Raw genomic sequence first — 13,268 nt, forward strand, 5'->3', positions numbered from 1 at the left:
CCTCCTCACCCCCTAGCCTCTGGTAACCACCGTTCTACTCTCTACTTCTATGAGTTCAACTTTTTAAGATTCCACATATACATGAGATCACGTGGTATTTGTCTTTTTGTGCCTGGCGTATTTCACTTGACCTGATGTCCTTTAGATTCATCCATGTTGTCACAAATGACAGGATTTTCACCCTTTTATGACTAAATAGCATTTCGTTGTGTATGTATACCACATTTTCTTTATCCATTTGTTCATGGACACTTAGATTGATTCCACTTCTTGGTTATTGTGAATAGTGCTGCAATAAACATAAAGTGCAGATAACTCTTCAATATACAGATTTGTTTCTTTTGGATATATGCCCAGCAATGGGATTACTGGATCATATGGTAGTTCTATTTTCAGTTTTTTGAGGACCCTCCATACTGTTTTCCATAATGGCTGTACTAATTTACATTCCCACTAACAATGTGCAAGCATCCCCTTTTTTCTGCATCCTTGCTAACATTTTCAATTAGTGAAATAACAGCTAAGAACATCTATATCAAATTTGTCTCTGTATCTTCTACTAGGTAGTAAGGGAGCTAATTGTGCTCCTTTATCCTCCCCCTTCCCAATGATTACATAGGCTATTGTACATATGGATGACTGTTTATGGATTTTTGTCTTATTATTGCATGACTTCACATGCCTTCTGTGCAATAAGTATATGTGTATACTCTACAACATAGGTGTTAAGTTACTCTAAGGTCCCAAATTTCCTGTTGTGTTATGGAATTTCTGTTAAGCCCATCTTATTATTTCATAAGGATTTTAATAATTAAGGGATGATTACATATTCAAAGATTTTTGTGTGCTTGGACTAAACTTATCGAATTCTAGTGCTGTTTGCATTTCACCAATTCTATCTGGTTGCAATTGATGGTTTTGTTGGCTAGCCATGTTAGTATCCCTTCCTTTGGTTTGAACGGTAATCTTTGTGTGCAGTGGGAAGAGATTAAAATATATGAGAGAAGGCAGGGACAGATTGGAGGCAATCTTACTGCTCATAGATAGGGTGAATTGAAATTCTGCTTTCTCACTTTCTACATTCTAAGTTTCTGTACACTTGACTGCTTCTGTGCAACAATGGTGATATTTGTTAGAAATATGGGTATAATATCCAGAAGTGATTCTTCTGAAATGGAAACTACCCATTTGGACTTGTAGATTCTGCTATATTTCATAAATTGCATCACTTCTCAATCATATCATGTCTGTTTTTTTGATCAGTGCATGTTTGCTCACATCTGAATGCAGCTGTATAAAACCAACATGACCTTTATGCCTAAGCAGTTCATGCAGGGTCTTGTAAGCTTCCGTTGATTAACTCTCCAAAGCCATATTTCACATAGACACTGGTTACACAACTGTCATCCAAACACAGACCATCCATGATTTGAGAATAGCCAGACAATTCAGTCTTCCAAAGATCCAAATGACTTTGGTATTATCCCATCTTTGTTGATTTTCACGTACTGAAATTCACTTTACTTTTGGAAATGTGGATATTTGAGAGTTGGAAATAAATATATCCAAGGCTTACATTAAGTGCATTTATTTGCAAGATATGATGTGGAGTTTTCCTTCATACAGTACTATTACTAGGGCACATTTTGTACAGGGAGGAAAACAGAGACAGGATCCTTAAGTTGGGTGACTTTTAGGAGTTGATGATAGATTATGGGTGAGAAAAGGTGGCTTGCCTATAAGAAAGATAAGAGCAATAGAATGAGGGTTGGAAGGCTGCCAAAGACAACTATCTATCTCACATTTTGGATGAAGACTGCCTCTGCCTTTAGTGCGATTTGAATTGTTCATCTGGGTGATGCTTCAATAAAGAAATGCATAGTAATTGTGGTGATTCAAGTTGTCAGGTTGCTAATGAGAGACACAAGTCTTTTTCTAGAAAGCATATCCATCCTCCTGGGAGGGTACAACGTGTAGAGTTGAAGATTACACCATATAAATTAGTACTTGAGTACAATTTGCTTATATTGTTCACTCATGATTTTATTCTCCAGTCTGACCAACAAACGTACTTAGAAACCTATTAAGTGCTAGCTGTTACAATGGTGAGCCATCTCAAACTTGGTCCTTGCCCTCATGGCACTTCATTTCAGTGGGGGTTATTTGTATGAATAAATAAATAATTACAATGTGGCATAAGTTCTATTAATGGGGAAATAGCCACTGATCTCTCTCTCTCTCTTTTTCTTTTTTTTTCTAACAGCTTCATTGAGGTATAATTTATATCACACAAAACTCATCCATTTGACGTGGATTTTTAGAAAAGCATAAATCAGATCATACCTCTTCCCTGCTTGAAATTCTTCAATGGGCCTTCTGTTGCTGTTGAAAAAAGGTAAAACTCTTCCACCTGGCATCTAGTCTGTCCTGTCACTCATTCTGCTCTACCCCAAATTGCCTTCTGACTGTTCAGGGAAGACATCAAGCTGTTTTCTGCCTCAGGACTTTGGCATGTACTGTTCCCTATGAATGAACTCTCCCTGATTGGTCATGTAGCTGAATCCTTCTCCCCTTTCAGATTATTGTTTCAAAGTCACCTTTTCTGAAAGGCCTTCTCTGGCCACACTATGCAGACTTCCACAGTATTGACTTTCACAATCTGCCTTCTCTTTATTCATTGTCCCAGCACCTGTTCTATCTCCGTGGCAATTATCATAAGCCATGCAATTCTGGTCTGTACAATACAATTACAAGGTTCTTAAGGACACTACACTTTGTTTTCCTTGCTGTGCAGTGAACAAGTTGTTGGACATACAGTGGTATATATAGAAAAAACTTACTGTAAAGACCTTTAGAGAAGTGCTGCTCAAAATGTGTGCAGACTGGTGCTGGTTCATTGTTTGTTACCAGTCTGAGATGATATAAGGAAAGAAATGGAGGGTAAGTCTTTATCAACCTTCATAGGAACTTGACAGGGTAATATAATGGCTGTTGAATATAATACTAAAAAATATTGAACTTATATTTTATATATCTTATTTTGCTTGTTTCATTTTTTAAGTAATTTATTTTTGTTGCATGTTTACTGGTCCATGAAGATCTTGGGGGAGGGGGGGAAACTGGTTCTTCTTCACAGATAGTTTAGGAAGCACTGTTTTAGAGGACATAATCTGAGAGCTTGGGGAGATGATAAAATGCTTTTAATTCATCTTGCTATAATATTGGGTAGGAAATGATCTTTCCTTGTTAATTTCAGGCAGGGGAGAGAGAGAAGAGAGACAAAATGCAATGGTTGACTATAATAAAGGCATTTTGGGAGAGAGAGAATAGGAGTCTCAGAGTTCGTTACTTTAAGCTGACAAATGCCTGTGGCTTTCGAAATGCATGGCAGGAAGTTGGACCCCAGCCCAGTCCCCACTCCTCATTCCCTTGGTGTTCTATATCCCATTTTCATTTGGAGAAGAAAGTGAGTCCTGAGCTACCAGAGAAGTTGTGCACCAGGAGAGGTGACTGGATTCCCTGACATTTGGGACCAGTGGGAATTTTTACCTCCAAGCCCACCTCTCTTGCCTGCAAAGTCAGGCTCCAGCCCAGTGAGCTCTGTGTTTACATGCCATCTGCTGAGGTGTCAGTGATCACAACATGTGGGTTTGAGCATTTGAATTTTTTATTTAGAACATGAAACATGTCAGAACAAAGGAAGGGAAAGTAGAGAACAGAACAAGAAGACCTGGAAGGGGAAGAGAGAAGGGAATAGTTGTTATTGGCAAGCAAAACAGCATAACTAAATCTTATTTAGACTTGTTTTCTCTCTAAGCAAAACAGGCCCTTCTCTTTTTCAGGTACATTCTGAGATCTGGTAAGCTGCGGAGTTCACTTCCTCAAGCTTGTTGAAGCTCCTGGCTGCCTGTTTCGGTTCAATTTTATGAGTAATGCTCTTGTTTTAGTAAAATTTTGGAGAAATTAGATGTCATCTAGTACCCCCTTCCATCGTTATTTTCTGGCATAAGTGAGGTTGGATGAGGAGGGAGAAGAAGACAAAGCATAAGAAAAAAGGGGAATGAAAATATGTGTGTGTGTGTGTGTGCATGCACATGTGCGTGTATGTGTGTGTGTGTGTGTGAGAGAGAGAGAGAAGAGGGAAGGAAAGCGGTTGGACAGCAGGGAGTGATGGGGATGTAACTGATGCCTGTTAAGATACAGTTCATGTTGGGATAGTTTTTTTCAAACCCAGATTTACAAAGGTGTCCTTTTTTTTTTTTTTTTTTTTTTTTTTTTAGACAGAGTCTTGCTCTGTTGCCCAGGCTGGAGTGCAGTGGCACAATCTCAGCTCACTGCAACCTCCACCTCCCGGGTTCAAGCAATTCTTCTGCCTCATCCTCCCAAGTAGCTGGGACTACAGGCGCATGCCACCATGGCCAGCTAAGTTTTGTACTTTTTTTTTTTTTTTTTTTTTTTTGTAGAAACGGGGTTTCACCATATTGGCCAGGCTGGTCTCGAACTCCTGACCTCGTGATCCACCCGCCTCGGCCTCCCAAAGTGCTGGTATTACAGGCATGAACCATCACACCCGACCCAAGGTGTTCTTGTTTTTAAAAGCCCTTTTTATCTCTGATCACTTCATCCTCATAAATTTAGAGCTTGTGCTTCATTTATTTACATTTGTGTCTTTGCGAATGCTCTTATGTGACCTTTGTGGTGCTGGCTTTCTATTTCACTGAGAAGCCTGGGTGGGTAAAGTGGGAAAAGCAAGGTGCTCTGCTAAGAGTGTTACCAATCTGGATAGAAAACCTAGTTTGGCAATGGATTAGCTATGAGACTTTGGGCAAGTTATACATATTTTCTGGGCCCATTTTCTGATCTGTAAAAGGCTTAGGGAGGTGGGTGGACAAGAAGTCTCTCCTCATAGAAGTTCTGAGAAAATTAAATGAAAGTCTAAAGAAAACAGCTAACACATCAAAAAGGAATATAAGACAGATGAACTTTCTTCTATTTTCTCTCCTTGCACAATGACCTGTTTGATTGCCTGTAGCTCTCTACTGCTGACAGCAGACATTACCTAAATTCCTCCACTTACAGGGTCAGCAATTGTCTCCAACTCTGGTACCAGTCTCAACCTAGGCAGAGGAACTGTCAGGTCTTCTAAGGCAGTGGTTAACTGGTGCAACACTGAATGAGCCCTGCTATGGCTCATGTTCTCCCCTGGGCACTTCAATTGTTTGTGGGTTTTTGTTTTGTCTTGTTTTTGTTTTTGGTCTTATATGGGGAGTGATGAACATCTGTTGTTGGATCATTCAATCCAGATCCAATTTGCCCTGTGTAATCTGCTAGGCTGTTTTTGATTGATCCTTCAGATCCCCAGCTCTGTTTAAAACTTGACTAAGAATACTCATATCTCTCTTGGTTTTTGCCCACTTGGACTGATTTTAAAGCTTTAGTCTGCCTTTTAACTTTATATCCTCAAGAATAATGGGGCTCTGGTTTTGCTTCCCTGTTTGTGTCCTCAGCATTCACTCAGATGATGGGTCTACACCCTTACTCCTGGCCTACCCTGGTCCAAACTGAACTCCAAGAGGGAAGAAATGTAGATCTAGAAGTGACAGTGGTTTATTTTCCAAATTCTAGTCATTAATATACCACATTTTCAGTTTTTGCCATATAGGTGGACCATCTGAACTATAAATTTACTTAATATTTTTATTTACATTGACTGAGTTTCTTTTATCTACATATCTACTTTAACCTCATTCTAAGGAATGGTATCTATAAAATCACAGAATTGCTGGGATAGTTGTTTTTCTAATATGTATTTAATACACATTCAAAACTAATAAGTTAAAAGAGAAGTTTTGCTATGTAGTATCTAAAATCATCTCATGTACATTTTGGGAAATACTGATCTTGTCTACCTCTGCATTTTACAGATTAATAATCAGGTTCAGAGAGGTTTGGTTTGCCATATAAGTAGTTAGATGAATTCTTGGGATTCAAACCTGACTCCTACCTCCTAGCCTCGTGCTTTATTTTTATTTTTATTTTTTTATTATACCACACTGCCTCCTGCCTTTGCATCTATTCCTAATATTACTCTAGGGCTCTACACACAGTAACTGAGCTGTCATTACTGACATATGTGAAAAAAACTAGATCACTTTACACAACATGCCTGACAATGCAGGGTAAAGCATCCGGATCCAGGACCTTACCATGAGAGATTGAGAGGCTGCTTGACTGACAGATTGTACACATGATGGCTATCTCTGGGACTAACGTTGACAAACAGCGCCATGTTAGAGAGAGTCCTGGAAGAGAAAACAACAATTAATTACAGAACAACTCCAAAAAAATGACATCATCAACTGATACAAGAATTTGTAAGAGACTTACTTGCTCTATTGGGATGTCCACTTCTGGCCTGAGTAGATCACATCTCTGGGTTGTACTCCAGGTGTAATCTTCTGTTTCTTTTCAGGATTTCAACAACCTAGAATTTTCTGCATCTCATTGTCCACTCTGAAATGTACATCTTGACCTCTGTGAGGCCTTTGTTAAAGCCTTCATGGATATCCAAGTCTTCTCACTTTAGGATTGCTACCAGGGGATGTTCCATGTAAATGTACAAAGAAGTCTTTGCCAGATAGACAGAGCTCAGTATCAAAGGGAACTGCAGGAAGTGATTCCAGGAAGCTTAGTTAAGTAGCTTAAGTGTTCTTGACTCTACATTTGTAGAAGAAAGCAGTGGTTTTGTGCTGTTTGTAACACCAAGACTCACATTGGACTTTACTCTTCTGTATATAGATATCTATCCTCAGCTTACATCCAGCTGGCTCATCTTGAAAGGAAACATCTTCTTATTTCCATCTCCCCTTTTCTTGACCATCCAACTTACTTCTAAATAGTTTCGGTTTACTCTCTCTCTCTCTCTTTCTGTATGTGTGTGTATGTCTTTGATGGAGGCATTTGAGGTAATTTTTATCTGCTTTGAGAAAACTGGGAACCATGGACCATAGTAGGAATAATTTGTCTCATTATTATTATCATCAGAGATGAACAGCAGCTCCTATCTCTATTGTCCAAATGCAATTTGATATAGAGTACAGGGACTTACATGGCTGAATTCAAACCAAAAGAGGGTCACTAAAGGAAGAGAAAGGGTGGCAACTCAAACCATGGTAAAGGAAATCACATTTTCATTACTCAGACTGACATGATACTATACATTACTTTCTTTTTGAAGGAACAGACTTTGCTTGTTCTTGTGGTAGACATTTCCCCAAAGTCTCATAATTCTGAGTTGTGTGTATAGGATTCAGTTTGCCATTCTTTTCCCCAACCTTGTCCTAGTGATTTTCTCTTTCAGTTCTATCACTCCACAGACTTTAATTTTTGTCAGGTCTGGATCTCAAAATTGCAATAAAAGCTGATCTAAAAGATTGTCAGTAGGCAAAGGATAAATTCTTGAGATGATGGATACCCTATTTATCCTGGTGTGGTTATTGCACATTGCATGCCTGTACGAAATATCTCATGTAAGCCACAGAAGTATACATCTAGTATGTACTCACAAAAATGAAAAAAATAAAAAAGTTTGTCAGTAGAAATAAGGAGACCCAGTTGGAATTACAGAATGGGAAAGGCCTTTACAGTCGTGGTAGGCCAACTGAGATAGCTGTTCTTATGCACGGCTCAGATGGCCCTTTAAGGAAAAACTTGTCTCAAAGAATTAAGTTAACTGACAACCTCCAGCTTCAGGTACCTTCAGATCTGCCTCGGTTTTCAAGTGGAAGGTGTGTGCTTTCTGGGCTGCTGCCAGCTAATGACTGAGCAAAATTGGGATGCAATGACTTGCCATTTGGAAGAAGCATAGGACTCCTCTATGAGCTATCTTTTACACTGATCTCCTAGTTGTGTTGGCCAAGATTTTATGAGTGCTACACTACAGTCTGAAGCTTTTCCTATTAAACTTGCTTCCTTTTCCCTTCTGTTACTGGTATAGACCTGTATTGTGGTCTGAAGCTCTCCCTGCCTACTTATGTCCCTTTCCCTTTTATCTTTCACAGGTGTTACTCCCAATAAATATCTTGCACTTCTAATTATTATCTGCTTTCAAATGACCAACCCAACACGTCAATGACTGCCCTCCACCACTCCCACCTGAATGTTAAAGTAAGGGAATTGTAACACTGTCTGTAGAGGTGAAATGACTTACTCAAGATCCCTTACCTTGCTAGTAGCAAAGTCAGTTTGACAACCCAAACTTTCTGACCCCCAGTTCAATGTTATATCTCAAACTAACAACCATGTATGCAAAATCCAGATTTTGCTATATCTCTTTATCCCTCTTGCTATTGTTTACTTAAACATTAAAAACATATTTTACTTTTGTTATATCTCTATGTTAGCCCTGTTTGAAGTAATAATATCTATAAAATTTCAATTTTGATGCGCTAGTTTTATATTTTTCTAATACATAGTAAGGAAATATATTTTCATTAAAATAAAAAAGTTTACATGTGTATACTACCTAAAGTTACCTCAGGTATTGGTCAGTGATTGGTGAACCCCGCATTTTTAAACACTGTGCTATAAACCTTGCTGCTTTCTAGGACATACAAATCAGAGGAGAAGGAAAGGGGAAAGAGATGAAGGAAGAGAAGAAGGAAAGAAGAAAGGAAGGAAGGAAAACAGAAAGGAAGGAAAGAAGGAGAGCAAAATATTTACTGGTGAGAAACTAATGATAAAAAGTCATCAATAACTGTAACAGGTACCTTGTTGTGACATCCATATACCCTGACAAGCCACAGTCTAACCTCCATTGCATTAAAAAAAAACCCTTTATTTATTGGTTGCCTAAAAACCATATTGAAAATATATGGATGCAATTTAAGAATCAAGATTTCTTCTCCTAAAAGAGTAGATCCATTTATTCCCAAAATGGACTGAAGTGCTCCACTTAGAGCAAATTATTGGAGAAAAATGCACACAACATTTGAAAGCAGTAGCTCTAATCTGCATCTTATAAAGTGTTTGAATGCACATACTCCTAAGAAAGAGGTTTAAGTAACATTTCCTTTTTCATTTAAAAAAGATTCATTATTAAAAAAATGAGATATTTCTTTGATTAAAATATATAAGAATATAATTACAATAATCTTTCACCTTTGTTTCTATTCTTTTGGCTTAAGAGCTTTATAATGATCATAATTCCGTTGTGCTAATGAAACAAAATTGGTGTTAGAACTCATGTTATGTAATAACTTTAATAGATTTTTAGTATTATAGTGATAATTTAACATTTCTCTTTCATTTCATGGAGATGGTATTATTCAGAACCTCTGCCAAACAGATATTACCAATTTAGAAGCAATTTTGTTAATTCCTAAACAAATTGTCCTTCCAGAGAAAGAAAATGTATAAAATAACCTTAATGAAATACTAGCTTCTACAGAGTCACAAATTTTAAAGGCATGGGAAGTTTGAAAGTAAACATTCAAGTTGTGTTTTATGTAAGTAGAAATGTGGCTATACACTTTGGCAGGGTCATATAATGTACCATGTTGAAACCTACTCTGACATCTGGCTCAAAAAGATTTGGTAGTGGTCTGCTTCTGAAAGGACAAATGCAGTACTGATCTGCACATATACTTGAATCAATTGGGAAAGAGTCAGTTTCCTGTGTCCCCTATTCCATGGTTTATATTTCAAACCCAATTAGAATAGTTTACATTTCAAACTGAAATTGAATCTAAAAACAAGTAAAGAATCATATCAAATTATTTTTTAAATTAGGAAAGAATATAGCTGCTTCACAGCTAAAACAATGACAGCATAATTGAAAGCAAGGCTATTGCATTCAGGTTTTGGTATTTACTAAGTCATGTCTCCAAGTTTCTGGAGAAAGCATTAGGTACTTCATGTATTCCCTTTTTGGATGATTACAGAACAATGCAAACTAAATAGGATATATTGCCCAGGGACACTTGCTTGTTCTTACCAGGTTAGCGAGCATGTAGTGGTAACCTCTTGAGTGTTTCCCCAGGATCACAACCTGCAGAAAGAAGAAATAAGACATATTGCTTATTCAAGAAGGGCATTTTCAATTGCACAATCAGTGGGGCGGCTAGAACAAAATGTTAGATCTTTTATATACAGGAAAATCACAGTTAATTGGATCAGATTTCTTGTTGTTGCATTTCGCTTTCAACTAGATAAAACAGGAAGACATGCTAATATCAAAGTTAAAATGTCAAAACAAGAGGAAAAAAACTCCCTAAACTTCCAGGTCAGTAGTATCACTGTCACTTAAAATAGATGGCAAAAGTGATGAAGCTGAAGATTCCCAACCCATGAACTCGATTTGTGTACTTAGCTTTTGAGATGGAAAATCAGCTGAACTTTGCATACAAAGTAGAAAATAGAATGTACAGTATGTTTTTTTTTTTTTTTTTTTTTTTTTGGTTATCTGGAATGCTAAGGGAATAGAACACTCAAGGATTTTCAGGTTAACTGAGGTTGCTTTTGCTTATTGAAAACTTTTCTAAAATGCTTATCTTCCTTTTCCTGCTTTAGTGTGAAAGACTTGCAATTGTTTGTACATCTTTTGGTGCTGATCGTGATGCCTTAGGGCACTGAGGAGGGATTCCCCTCGAGGACACTTGGCAATGCCTGGTGACATTTTTGATTGTCACAACTGGGAAGGGTGCTACTAGCATTTAGTGAGTAGAGGCCAGGGATGTCGCTAGACATCCTATAATGCTTGGAATAGCCTACACAATAAAGAATTCTCAGGCCCAAATGTCAGTAGTGCTAAGGTTGAGAAACCCTTCCTCAGCATCATCATTCTTACCATAATTTTTATGAATAATGCTATATTGGTGCAAAGTCTAATAATAGGCTTTGTATTAATAAAAGTGTACTTTGTACAGTTCACAAAGTACTTTTTTATTATCTCAAAATATGTGAGTGGGCTGAATATTTTCCAACCAAATGTGTTGGTTAGAAGTTAGAAGCTTTTGACTAAATAATTGATGTTTATTTCCTTGAAGCCAAATTCAGGAAACATTCTGGTTAATTGAGGATTTTTATTGAGTACTGAATGTGTGCAAAGTACTACAATGAGTACCCATGGAGGGAACAGGATAACATAGAGGTTAAAGACACAACCAGAGGTGGAACCAAGTTTTGTACTGGCCTGAAGCTAATGTGATTTTAGGATCTTTCTTTAAAAAACTATAAAATTATGAATGTCATAATTTGGAACAAGGCCTTGGAAAGAAGCTGTGCAAGTGAGGGGCCACTAAGTTTAAGCTTTATGATAAATTCCTCTCTGGATGCAGCTATTAAAGGGTTTAGAACAAAGTGAGAAGGCCTCAAAATTGCACACATATCAAACCAGAACTATACATGAAAGGTTGTAATAATAATAAGTCTACCTGTCCTTATTTGAGTGCTTAGTATATGCAGGCATGGTGCTAAGTGCTTTACATGTATTTAATCCCCAGAACAGTTTAACAGATTAAGTATCATTAGTTTCATTTTACAGATGAGGAACTTCAGTCAGAGAGAGTTTATGTAAGTTTTCCAAGGCCGCACAGCTAGGAAGTGGTAAAACTGGAATTGGAATCTGGGTCCATTTGCCTCTAGAACCCATATTCTTGGCAGTACTTCACATAGTTTCTAAATATATGCCAAGTAGCAAATGCTAGTAATTGCTATAAATTCTTGGACAAGAGGAGGAAGAGATATTTAAGGCCTGAGATGAACAGGGAAGTCTTCATGGAGGAGGCAATGTTTAAGTTGACCAGAGAAGTGGAACCATACATTTGACTATGATGCTGGCATTACAAGCCCTCAAGTCATTTCAACAAGTCATTTTAAGTATATGTGTGTGTGTGTGTGTGTGTGTGTGTGTGTGTGTGTGTGTGAGAGAGAGAGAGAGAGAGAGGACAAGAGAGCATAGTTTTTGATTAATTTAAATTATGAGCCACATTTCTGACTGATTATTTATGGAGGAAATGAAAGGTTAACGAATGTCTTGAGGATGTGATTTCTCATGTTTCCATGACACGAAATGAGCTGTTAGGTGTCTTCTGGGATGTATTCTTCAGTGTCCTCTTGCGAGAAACATTCTTGCTGGTGACATTTGTTAACTTTTGGTGGCAAGTTGGGACCATACATTTGTTGAATTTTTAATTGACTGACAACCCTCAACATAATAAAACCAGAGGGTTTTGAGTTCTGCTAGAAAAATGAGCAATATTCTTAAAGACATCTGGCAGAGCTTAGAGAGGAATAAGGAAGGAATCTAAGGAAAAGGAATATGTTTTTCTCATTGGAGGTAGAGCTTAGTGGTTTTTTTTTTGTGCATAGAGAAGGTGAAAGGGAGCAATAGAAGACATCAGTGTTGTGAAAAGAGCAGCAAATGAGGACCCAGGACCCCAATCTTGTCATTTGCTAGTTGTTTGTTTGTGGGCAAATTACTGAGCCTTCATTTCCTTGTCCATAATCTGGCCCTGCCTATCTCAGAAGTGTTGCCAGGATCGAACTGGATAATGTCTACAAAAGTGTTTGATGCTGGGCGCGGTGGCTCACACCTGTAATCCCAGTGCTTTGGGAGGCCAAGGCGGGCAGATCACCTGAGGTTGGGAGTTTGAGACCAGCCTGAACAACATGGAGAAACCCTGTCTCTACTTAAAATACAAAATTAGCCAGACGTGGTGGTGGATGCCTGTAATTCCAGCTACTCGGGAGGCTGAGGCAGGAGAATCACTTGAACACGGGAGGCGGAGGTTGTGGTGAGCTGAGATCATGCCATTGCACTCTAGCCTGGGCAACAAGAGTGAAACTCCATCTCAAAAACAAAAAAAAAAAAAAGTGTTTGAAATGTCCATTATTTAAGTGTGTGATGCTATATAAATGTGGGAAGGGGTCATTCATTGAGACATTGTTTTTCAGATTCAGAAAAACTTGGAGCTATCAAGATACCTACTGTAATTCAGGCCCACTTTGGTTTGCTCAGAACAAATTTACTTATTTGAAGGTAGCTCTCTTATAACATCACCCTTTCAAAATTTAGCTTTAAACTGGGATAGGAAGCTTATCTAAAGATAGGAACATTAAAGTGTCACAAAGCTGATGCATTGAAGCCCATAATTAATTCCTCATCCTTGCTTTCAGTGCCTTAACTCTTACTTAACATATAGTTCTTACCAATCTTGGTTTTCCAGTTCACAGTAAATTAAAAGCTTCAAACTAGAAGGCGTGTGTGT

At 37.9% G+C, this 13,268-nt stretch overlaps 1 protein-coding gene across 2 annotated transcripts in view; it reads right to left on the reverse strand.

Annotated features, from left to right (window-relative positions):
- The window catches only part of GRIA3 (glutamate ionotropic receptor AMPA type subunit 3), a 310,602-nt gene that overhangs the window by 123,756 nt on the left and 173,578 nt on the right, over nucleotides 1-13,268 (reverse strand). For both annotated transcript variants that reach the window (XM_023202310.1, XM_023202309.2), the window contains exon 5: nucleotides 9,995-10,048. In XM_023202310.1, coding sequence (XP_023058078.1) covers nucleotides 9,995-10,048 — 54 coding nt within the window. The remainder of the gene's footprint in view (nucleotides 1-9,994; nucleotides 10,049-13,268) is intronic.

Source organism: Piliocolobus tephrosceles, chromosome 12, assembly GCF_002776525.5.
Source record: "Piliocolobus tephrosceles isolate RC106 chromosome 12, ASM277652v3, whole genome shotgun sequence".
Classification (NCBI taxonomy): domain Eukaryota; kingdom Metazoa; phylum Chordata; class Mammalia; order Primates; family Cercopithecidae; genus Piliocolobus; species Piliocolobus tephrosceles.